Source organism: Pogona vitticeps, chromosome 1 (assembly GCF_051106095.1).
Source record: "Pogona vitticeps strain Pit_001003342236 chromosome 1, PviZW2.1, whole genome shotgun sequence".
Taxonomy (NCBI): domain Eukaryota; kingdom Metazoa; phylum Chordata; class Lepidosauria; order Squamata; family Agamidae; genus Pogona; species Pogona vitticeps.
In genome coordinates this window covers 37,672,621-37,683,526 of record NC_135783.1, presented here as the reverse complement: position 1 = coordinate 37,683,526, position 10,906 = coordinate 37,672,621, and the positions used below count along the sequence as shown (strand labels likewise).

The following is a 10,906-nucleotide window of genomic DNA, read 5'->3' as shown; positions in this document are numbered from 1 at the left end:
TCACAGAAACTCTGGGGTTAATCCTTAATTAGTACTTAACAGTTCATTTCCACTCAACTACTGACCATTTATGAGGATAATTATTTCATAGCGAAGAACTCAAATGAGGCAAAGTTTACCGTAATTCTGAAATTGTTTAGTTATTTTAAAAATATAACTATTCTTGTCTAGGGAGTCTTAAGAATTAACTGAGCCATTTAAGTAGTGATTTCAAATCCATAGCTGAGTCTACATAACCAGCTTCCACAGTGTGAACTACTGTGATAAAAAAAGCAAGTTATTCATGCTTGTAGTGACAAATTCATGTGACCCTTTTACTCCTTTCAGTTTCAGACTGCAAATGCAACCTCTCAGTCTGGCCAATCCATATGGCCTATTCACACAAGGCATACTACCACTATTAAGGACACACCAGTGGCAGTGGACACACGAGTGGCAGTAACAGAAGGACGTGGTGGCACTGCAGGTTAAACCGGAGAAGCCTCTGTGCTGCAAGGTCAGAAGAGTAGCAGTCGTAAGATCAAATCCACGCGACGGAGTGAGCTCTCATCACTTGTCCCAGCTCCTACCAACCTAGCAATTTGAAACTATGCAAATGCAAGTAGATACCACCACGGCGGGAAGGTAACAGCGTCCCATATCTAGTTGCGCTGGCCACGTGACCACGTAAACTGTCTTCGGACAAAATGCTGGCTCTATAGTTTGGAAACGGGGATGAGCACCACACCCTAGAGTTGGACACGACTGGACTAAACGTCAAGGGGAACCTTTATTTTTACCTAGTGGCAGTGGAAGAGTGTCTTCGTGGCCTTGCTTCAAATACACTGGGGACCATCATACTCCCCAAGATGAATGCCACGTATCAGTCACTTTAAGATGTTTGATATGTTAGTGTGTCTCTCAAGATGCATTCACATTTTATCCTGCTTATAACTCTCAGTGAACACATTTCTATTGTTTTCAGCATAAATACATTATTTGTACATTTGCATGGGCTAATTTGTAGTTTGAGATTGCAACTCTCCAAATTCCCCAGGCAGTGCTTCCCAGACTGAGACTGCAACCCTCAGATGTTTCAAATAATTCCGAAAAGCAATCAATAAAGACAAATCTGCACACCTCCATGCACACTGGCAGGCACCTGTGAAACAGAAGACAAACCTCTCTTCTGAGGTACTTGTTTGCATGCATATGCATTGGAGAAAGCAAGTGAAAGAAGGTGGAAGTGTGCAAGTGGATAAGCATGTACTGTATGTGTTTTAGCCCAGGTACATATAACCACCTTCCCTGTGTGGTAGTGGTGTATGGGCATCCATACATCTTTCAAATGTGTAAAGAGAGAAGATGGCATCAGGGGTTTAGCAGCATGAAATGCTAAGGTATTTATTTATTTTATTTTATTTATTGGATTTATATACCGCCCCATAGCGCTACAAGCACTCTCCGGGCAGTTTACAATTTTAATTATACAGGCTACACATTGCCCCCCCAGCAAGCTGGGTACTCATTTTACCGACCTCGGAAGGATGGAAGGCTGAGTCAACCTTGAGCCGGCTACCTGGGATTTGAACCCCAGGTCGTGAGCACAGTTTTAGCTGCAGTACAGCGTTTTAACCACTGCGCCACGAGGTACCGTATTTTTCCATTTATAAGACACATACTTCTCTAACCCAAAAATTCAGAAAACTTCGCTTTGAGTATTCAGCCTCTGGGCTCAGAATGCTTGGACATTACGTGTCCCTATTGTATCTGATCACAACCTAAAGCTCCACCTCCAATGAGGTGTGTTCCAATTGGTTTATTCAGCATCAGCTGACATCAGCTCCATAAGACTCATGATTAGAGGAAGCGAAGTCTCCTGACTGTAGGAAGCTAAGCCTTGTGACTGAAGGAAGCCTGTTTACAGAGGCAAGATAAGAGTAGTTTTGGTCTCTCCATGTTTTCAGCTTACTTCCGTGTAAAATACACCCCTCAATTTTTAGTGTAATGATTTTAGGAAAAAGTAGCATCTTATACACAAAAAAATACGGTAGATGCCAAGTAAAGGTGTAGTGTATTTTTGAAACTCAGTTCTAAGAGTGCTGCCTGGGAAATTCTTGGGAGATTTCTGGAAGTTGCAGTTTAGTTCTGGGAGATACTACCTGGGGAATTCCGGGTGCTGCAGTTCACAAATATGAATCTGCACATGCCTAATGTTTATAATGCCACTGGGCAGACTTACTGTAACTAACAGTGAAACTTGCAGGCTTAAAAATGAAGACAAAAATTGTTATTTCATGTATTTTAATAGCAAACTTACAGGAACAGCACAGAAGACAGACAACATTAAAAACATGTACTTGCATGTAGGACAACTTAGTTTAGAAAAGTATAGTGAATTGATGGAATTTACTATATGATAAAAATGTTACAGACACCATATAGTTGCCATCAATAAGAAATTTTCCCATTTTTTTAAAAATCCAAATGCTGGCGTTGTCCAGAAAAGTTTGACTGGCATATTTATAATTGATATAAAGGTAACCTGCTGAAATTTGTTCACTGAAATGGTTTCTGATAGCTATAATGCTTTATATGTCCCCACGTTTATATTAAAAATCCACACACAAATGAAAATGAAAAAAGAACTTGCAATACCCGATTCTGTCCTCTATTTTCCCATTTGCAACCATATACTTAGGTACCTTTTAACCCCATGGAAAAAAATTATCTAACGTTCATTACTACCAATAACAGGAAGAAGAGATTTTATTTGTTTTGAGAATGAAAAATCCATCTTCGCAGAACTTAAGCACGCTCTCCACGTATGCGGCGTGCTAGCTGGATATCTTTTGGCATGATTGTGACACGTTTGGCGTGGATAGCACAAAGGTTGGTGTCTTCAAACAGGCCAACCAGGTAGGCCTCACTTGCCTCCTATTAAAAGAAGAATTTTAATATGTTAAATACATACACCCACCAAAACTCAAGTGTTTATATTTACACCTCTGCCATGTCCCTCTCTTATGCAACTGGGAAGAAACCAGCGACATTCTTTCAAACACCAGATTTCCATGCTCTTTAAGAATCAGCAAACTACAAAATCTGTCTGTTGTCCAAGACACGATTCTGAATTCCACACCTGGACTAGAAGGTAACAAGAGATGGGCATGGACTGGAAAACAGATTGTTCACGGTTCATGGCTAACCATGAACCACTACAACTCCCCGAAAAAAAAAACAACCAGTTCAGTTTATTTTTCTGGTTGCTGCTTAGGGGGAGCACGCTACTTGCTCCTGTCCTTTGCCTGCACGTCTTCTGTTGCCCACCCACCTACAACTTCCCCACTCCACCTGCTGCCACCTTACGTGCTACTGCCATCACCTCTTCTGCTGCCAGGAAGTCAGACCACCTATCAATGGAGCACGTGCCCACTACCACGTTGATAGACAGGTTCATGCTCAGAAGCAGCAGCTGGCTCATGGCAGGGAAGCTGGGCCCACTGCCTCAGAGGATGGCAGCAGTGGCAGGAGCAGGTTGGTAGGTGATAGGGGCAGTGGGAGGGTGGCATTCTGTTTTCCTTCAGGAAAAGGGGATCCCCAAACTGGGCCACAAACTGACCTAAGAATCAGCCTGGTTTGTCGATTTTACTGGTTTGCAGTGCAGTTTATGCCCATCTCTAGAAGGTAGCCTTTCACAACTAACTAATCCTGAATTTTCTACCATATCAATTCTCAACTCACTCCTTATAAATTCATTAGCTAGTACAGTGGTGCCTCGCTTAACGAGCGGACCGCATAACGACGAAATCGCATAGCAATCCGTTTTTTCGGATCGCTAATGCGATCGCTTAACGTCTTTTGAATAGGGCTCAATTCGCTTTGCGAAGACCGGTAAGCGTTTCACTTACCGATCTTCGCAAAACGAAGCCCGACAATCAGCTGTTCGGCGGCCAAAATGGCCGCCGGAAGCCGGGAAATGGCCTAAAATGGCCGCGTGCAGCGTTTTCGCGCCCTCGTTAAGCGAGGCGAGGGCGCGAAAATGGCTGCAGGCCATCCTGAAGCTTCGCTGAACGGTATTTGGCCTATTTGGAACGCATTAAACGATGTTTAATGCGTTCCAATGGAAATCGCTGCCCCGTTCAGCGATGCTTCAGCATAGCGAAGGTTAATCCGGAACGGATTAACCTCGCTATGCGAGGCACCACTGTATCTCATAAAACCCACACTGGCTCATGGCTGAACATTTGGGGCAGTATTTTAAAACAAAGAATGTTCATAAATGCAAAAGCTCTAATCCATAGCTTAGTGCAGAAAAAAACATGTAGGATTCTTTGTGGTCCCTACAAGGGCATGGGTTCAACTCATTTTAACCCTTTTCCCTCAGTGCTTTCTGCAAACTACAGTATTAATATTGGTTCTATTGTCCTGTGGTGTAATAATATTTTGATGAACTGAAATCTGCATAGAACTGGACAAGATAATCTTTGAATATCGAAGATCTATAATTTTATGGGGTTTGGACCACACATATATGGCAACCCAGCGATTGTTCAATCATTGTTGGCCATCTGCGTTAAGAACACAGAATGTCAGGGACCCCAAATCTTCACTACACAATTGTCGGGCTCTACACCTTGAAGGATCCCAAATGATGGGGAAGCACTCTAAACTGCACTGAATGCTTTGATCAGTAAAACTTGTTGGAACATTGTGTATGTCCTGTAGAACTTCCTATTGGGTTTACTACGGAGCATTTGTACAGTGGTGCCTCGCTTAACGATGTTAATTGGTTCCAAAAACCCCATCGCTATGGGAAAACATCGTTAAGCGAAACACCATTTCCCATAGGAATGCACTGAAAACCGGTTAATCCGTTCCAATGGGAATGGATTACTGTCCCTAAGCGAAAATCCCCATAGGAAACATCGCTAAGTGAAACAATGTTTCCCCCAACGGAAAGCCATTCAAAAGCATTGCAGCCAGCTGCAATGCTTTTGAATGACTCTCCAATCTCTGTTTTCGCTAATTTTTAAGTGTCTTAAAATGTTTGAAACCTGTTTTAAATGATTGGAATCGGTAGTCCCCCTTGTGAAACATGTGCAAACTTAATTTGGCTCTGTTCTGATTCTTCGTTAATTTTTGGTGATTTTTTGTTTTCCCCATTTAAATCCATTGAAGGGACAGTTCAATGGATTTAAATGGGGAAAACAAAAAATCACCAAAAATTAACGAAGACTCAGAACAGAGCCAAATTAAGTTTGCACATGTTTCACAAGGGGGACTACCGATTCCAAGCATTTAAAACAGGTTTCAAACATTTTAAGACACTTAAAAATGAGCGAAAACAGAGATCGTTAAGTGAAAATCCCCCATAGAGAACATCGTTAAACGATGCGGAAAATTCCTCCAAGAAACACATCGTTAAGTGAATTCTTTGTTAAACGAAGCAATCGCTAAGCAAGGCACCACTGTATTATGTTTATTCTTGCCACACTGGCTGGCCTTCTGATTCTGGAGCCATAACCACTTTCTATTGCAAATCTATCTCCTTTAAGGCAGGAATTAAAAGTGCTACTACATAAGGAAATGGTAGGCATTGAGCGTGGAGCTCAGTGTTAGTTTTGTTTGGAAACTAATGGAAACTGTTCAATAAACAACACATCTTCTGAGGTATAATCAAGACAAACCAAGTGCTGTTTTAGAGCTCTTCTTTTTTCAACCTAGACTGGCTCCTACAATTCACTCTTAACTACATAAGCATCATATGGAAATGAATTCACATTATTACATTTTGAAAATGCACTGGAGCTGCTTGCATTCAACAATGGCATACAGCACAGGAAGTATGATGGTGCTCACCAAGTATTATAGAACACACTTCCCATACTCCCTCACTACTGGCTATGCTGAATGAGGCTATAATGGAACTTGCAATCCAAAACATCTGGCACCCACTGTCTTGCCTCTCTATTCTACATAACAATTCTTCATATATAGTTCTTTACACAAGAACAACATTCAGGGACTATCAGGAAAAAGAGCAGAAAATACGACTTCTAAACCACAAACCCCTCCAAATAAATGAAGCTTCCTTTTGAGTACATATCACCCTGCTTGAAAAAAAAGGCCTCATTCAGCAGAAGCCTCCATGTCATCCCAGCTTTGTAGGACATGTGTCAGATTTCCCCACACTTCCTGCTGATACAAAGGAACGGTATTCACTGCTGAAACTTTTACACAGCCACAAATTACTAAGTTTTCTGAGCCAGTGTAATGTAAGTCACATTTATAACAAATTCAGCTTTCCACCTAAAACTTAAAATTATCAAATATATCTTCATGCTTATGTAAAGGCCAAAGGAAGGCATATTAACAAAATACTGGAGGCATTAATCAACTCATTTGCAGCTTCTTCAAGAGATGTATACTGAAACCGCAGTGTTCTAACCCTTCAACTTCCAAGAAAGCCAATTACTTTGGGAAAATTAAATGCTGGCAGTTATCAGCTCACCTAAAAACAAATGGATGCTTACTTCTGAAGCCCACCAATCATATGAAGTTTTGACTGACCATAGAAACAACCTCAACCAATAACATGAGGGTATGGAAGTAACCAATCACATACTCCCTCACGTACCAACAGTACAGTGCGATCAATGGCTACACTCTAGAAAGGGCTCCAAGGTGTCATCTGTGTTGGTAATACTACACTTACATATGTCCTGCCTAAGACAACAGTAAATTAAGCTGTATTAAGTTGAACTACCATGATTTTAGTACATACCTTAAAAGAGACACAGAAAAATACTCTTAGAAAGAAACTGTTTCTACTACTCAGAAAAAATCTACCCAAAGACACAAGATGTTTATGTAAATATTGCTCATATAGATTTATACGTATAAAACTGATACTTATTGATGAGGAGACAACCCTGATAAATTATTTCTTCAAGCTGTTACATTCAGTGTAGCAATGAGATCCACTCTTGGAAAGGGAGCTGAAATGGCAACTTAATTTTTACCTGCAAAGCACCAATAGCTGCGCTCTGGAAACGCAGATCTGTTTTGAAGTCCTGAGCAATTTCACGCACCAGGCGCTGGAAAGGAAGTTTGCGGATCAGAAGTTCAGTTGACTTCTGATAACGCCTGATTTCACGAAGAGCCACAGTACCTGGCCTTTGAAGCAAAAGCATAAAAGATTAATAATATTTTTCCCTTCATCTCTGGAAAACTATAGAGAGAGCAACTGACTGTGTATACTTGTTTCCACTAGTACACAACTACATTCTGTATCAGCAGTTTTTTTTTCAAACAAAACACACAAGCAGGTTTTGGTTTTTAAAAAAGCAATCCAAGATAGAACTTAAAAAGAGGAGGAAGGAATCTGATTTTAGTTCCCTATATCCATTTTGCTTTGTGCACTTAAGACAAAGAAGTGGGGAGTGGGGGAATGGCTGCTAGATCACAAAAAATTGTGTCAATTAAGCTATCTTCTAAAATACACTTTATCTTAAGAATAACAACAAATAATAAAAATAGTGTGAAACTTGATTGACCGGCTTATCTGAAGGCAGCCACTGCCCTCTGGTGGCACAATGAAAAAATTATATGTTGGACAGTAAGTGCAAAGGAGCTCAATTAATTTAAATAAATCAAAAATGACCGGGCTTGCCAAATTTAAACATATCACCCTGTTTGCTGCAACACCCTACTTAATACTCAGACCTTATTTCTAAATCCTAAACAAGACATAATTTTTTTTAAACTCAAGACTAGGATTTTCAGATTTAATCTTATTTGACGAATCAGACAAATAAATATATTACTATTAGAAGCAATTTTATAGCTTTCGAAAAATGTCCAATATAAAATTTATTATAGGTCGAATATAAATTGCTTAAAGTCAGGTGAAAAAAACCGCTAAAGTCCTTGTCAAAATATTCACGATTCAATGTAAATGAAACAATGCGTCGATATTGCCTTAAAAGAAAAAAAAACTGTTTTGAAAAAAACCCTTTCTGCGTCGTTAAGGGCGCGCGACATGACCGTACATTACTTTCGTTCCCGGTTATTTCTTTACCTGTAGCGATGAGGTTTCTTGACCCCACCAGTAGAGGGCGCACTCTTGCGAGCGGCTTTTGTCGCGAGTTGCTTCCTGGGCGCCTTCCCACCGGTGGATTTACGGGCAGTTTGCTTGGTACGAGCCATGTTCCCGCGAACTTCTCTCCCTTACACCTATCGGCAAGAAATCGGCCACAGGATCACTACTCGATCGCCAGGCAGCCACGAGAAAAACGGATGCAGATGGCGTTTGTTTCAAACTGCCTTTCAAAAAAAAAATTTAAAAAGCCCCCCAGGGATGTTAAGGACCACCTTACGGCAATTAAAACGTTGCAGACCCGCACCTCCGGTGCCGAGCCTTGCCTCTCGATAAGACACTGGAGCTTGTCACCCAGAAAGAAATGCTCCCCCTTCCAAGTACCGGATTGGAAAACGGTCGGGAAGCCCTCCTTCTAATTTATTTCCGAGCAAAATAAATGCCTACGATCTTATCAAATCACTAAAATTACAGCCCCCTATTTTTCTGCCCGGGGCTTAGAATAGGAGCGATGCAGCCACGATCAGAGGGGCGATTCCACCAACCCAAGAGAGAAGAAACGGCTTTGCCCCTCCGGGGGGGGGGGGACTCCAAAGTGCCAGTAATTGCTCAGAACGGAGGGGGGAGAGACACACGATTTATCGCTTGTACGGAGCAAAAAGAAATGCAAAAAAATCCCGTTTTCCAACGGACGGAAAAATGGGGAGCAAATGCCTCAAAAGTGCTCTCTGGGCAAGAAGGCACGGTTTGCGTGGAGCCGCCGAGCGAGCAAAGCAAATGGGAGCCAGAGACCAGTCCGATTTCATTCGAGCAAAGGAGCAAAGGGGGGGGGGACACAACCCAAGTCGGATGGGAAGAGCAAGAAAGGAACGAACTTTTTTGGGGGGGCTGGTTTTTCGGCGCTGCCTCTGTCTGTACCATTGCCCGTCCTAAGGCTGCCTCGCTCCCAAGCGCCTCTCGCTGGCAAACTCATCCCCAACAAAATGGAAACAATCACGAAATGCAGCCCTAGTCCCTTTGCAGGGAGAGAAAGAGAGAGACGGGGAATGGGGGGGAGGAAAAAAAATAATAAAATAGCACAATAACACCAAAGGAGACGAAAAATTCCCCCAGAAGCTTCCAACCAAGCGAGATCCGGCAAGCCAAGGGAGAGGGGAAAAGTTTGGACTCCTAATATGCCCAAATCTCCCCGGGTTCCGAGGGTTTCCTGGGCACATTTCTCCCCTTTTTATTGTTTTTATGCAATAGGGGGAAAATATGGTCGGTGACCAGAGAAAAGAGACAAGATGGTGAAGCTGAGCAACAACTATGGGGAAGCAGGCAAGGAGAGTTTGCCAGGGCTGGCAACTGGTTCGTTTCCAGCCGCTCCCGAGCCCCGATCACGGGCGACGAAGGGTCGGGGCGATCAGTGAGGGGCCACGGAGGACGATCGTGAGGGTCTGGGTTGGGGACGAGGGCAACGGAGGGGGGCAACGACCGAGCAAAGTGGGGCTGGGGGGGGGGCCGAGGGCAAGAGCCGTCTCAGCTCCTCGGCTGCACACGGGAAGGCAGACTCTCCTGCCCCCCAACACGGAGCGCCGGTCCCCAGAAGTTTGCCAGGGAGGGCAAGGGGCACCTCCGACGGGTCCCCGGCTCGGCGGGAGGGGTAGCGGGGCGTCCGGGGAGGGAAGGCGGGCGACTTACCCCCGTCCGCTGAGGCTGAGCACGGCTGCCAAACAGGCAAGAAGAGCGAGGCGGCGCTAAAGCTGCTGCGGGCGACGGCGGCGGCTGAGAGCACAATTGAAAGATGGCTGACTCGGGAGGGCAGTCTCCGCTGCTAAGCGACGCCCTCCGCCCGCCCAGATCACGCCCCCTCCTCGCCCGGCCGCCAATGGCACACAATGGAGGGAAGGCGAGGCCGCGCCCACTCCCTTGCGGTCCTGCCTACTCTCGGCTTCCCGCGGCCGCCTCTGTGTGTACAAACACAAAAGACATGCCGCCCGCGCGCGCGCCGCTGGCAGAAAGGGAGTCCCTCTGGGTCAGCCTCTGCTCGGGCAGCGAGGACCGGACCGGTGGCCAGGAGGTGGTGGAGGAGGGGTGGGAGCACGTGGTCCGGTTCAACGGCTAACAGTCCGGCGGGAGCAGCCCCAACGGCCAAGCACGGGCGCAAGGTGAGGCCAACGGCCTCTCTCGCCCGTAACAGGTACAAGGAGTTGCGCGCTCCTCGACCTCCGCCCCCCCCGAGTCAGGGTCGCAGTTTAGGGCGGGAGGCAACATGTGGTTTTAAAAAAAAGCGGGGCGGCATGTGTTGCTGCTGTAAAGATTCTTAGAAGTGAGAAACCTTTGTCACTGGGTGAGGATTTGTGAGGTAGCAGTTGCAAGAATGGAATAAAAGCGCTAGATGAATGATTCTGATGGCCAGAAATGATTTTCACTAACTGAAAGGCTGTGATCTTCTCCTGCCTTGGTCCTGGCAGCATCATTTCCTTGCCTTCACAACCCTTAAACTAGAATATAGAGAAATGTTAATCTTTAAGGTGGCATTTCAGAAAGATTTAGGTACTGTACCTTGAAAGTTAAAGGAAAGTGGAATGAGGTTATTATAGTACCTGACATAAATGGAAGCAGCATGGTGGTGATCAGGTTCAGTTTCAAATTTTGACAACTCCTCATTTTGCGTGGGAAATATCACAGGAGACGTCTTCTTAATTCTAACATCTTTATTATTTACATGATGATCGGCACTGTTCATAATTGGATCGAAAACACTTAACTCAAGCAACAAGCCATAACTGTCCAGTACACGCTCCCGCCCAAAGTCTGTTGAACTCATGGGTGCTGGGCCAA

At 44.2% G+C, this 10,906-nt stretch overlaps 1 protein-coding gene across 2 annotated transcripts; it reads right to left on the bottom strand.

Annotated features, from left to right (window-relative positions):
• Positions 1 to 2,266: 2,266 nt before the first annotated feature.
• Positions 2,267 to 9,902, bottom strand: H3-3A (H3.3 histone A). 2 transcript variants are annotated; one of them, XM_020786590.3, is made up of 4 exons: positions 9,764 to 9,902; positions 8,063 to 8,217; positions 7,005 to 7,158; positions 2,267 to 2,916 (listed from the first exon to the last, which is right to left on the bottom strand). In XM_020786590.3, the coding sequence occupies exons 2-4, from the start codon at positions 8,188 to 8,190 to the stop codon at positions 2,788 to 2,790; spliced, it is 411 nt and encodes a 136-aa protein (XP_020642249.1). In that variant the 5' UTR covers positions 8,191 to 8,217; positions 9,764 to 9,902; the 3' UTR covers positions 2,267 to 2,787. The 2 variants fall into 2 exon arrangements, with proteins under 2 accessions (XP_020642249.1, XP_078239126.1); XM_078383000.1 differs by lacking the exon at positions 9,764 to 9,902 and adding an exon at positions 8,956 to 9,096.
• Positions 9,903 to 10,906: the final 1,004 nt, after the last annotated feature.

Coding starts and splice junctions, on each gene's coding strand:
- H3-3A (XM_020786590.3), bottom strand. CDS start 8,190: ATGGCTCGTACCAAGCAAACTGCCCGTAAATCCACCGGTGGGAAGGCG. Junction 7,159..8,062: donor AAGAAACCTCATCGCTACAG/GTAAAGAAATAA, acceptor TTTGCTTCAAAG/GCCAGGTACTGTGGCTCTTC. Junction 2,917..7,004: donor CAGCTATTGGTGCTTTGCAG/GTAAAAATTAAG, acceptor TTCTTTTAATAG/GAGGCAAGTGAGGCCTACCT.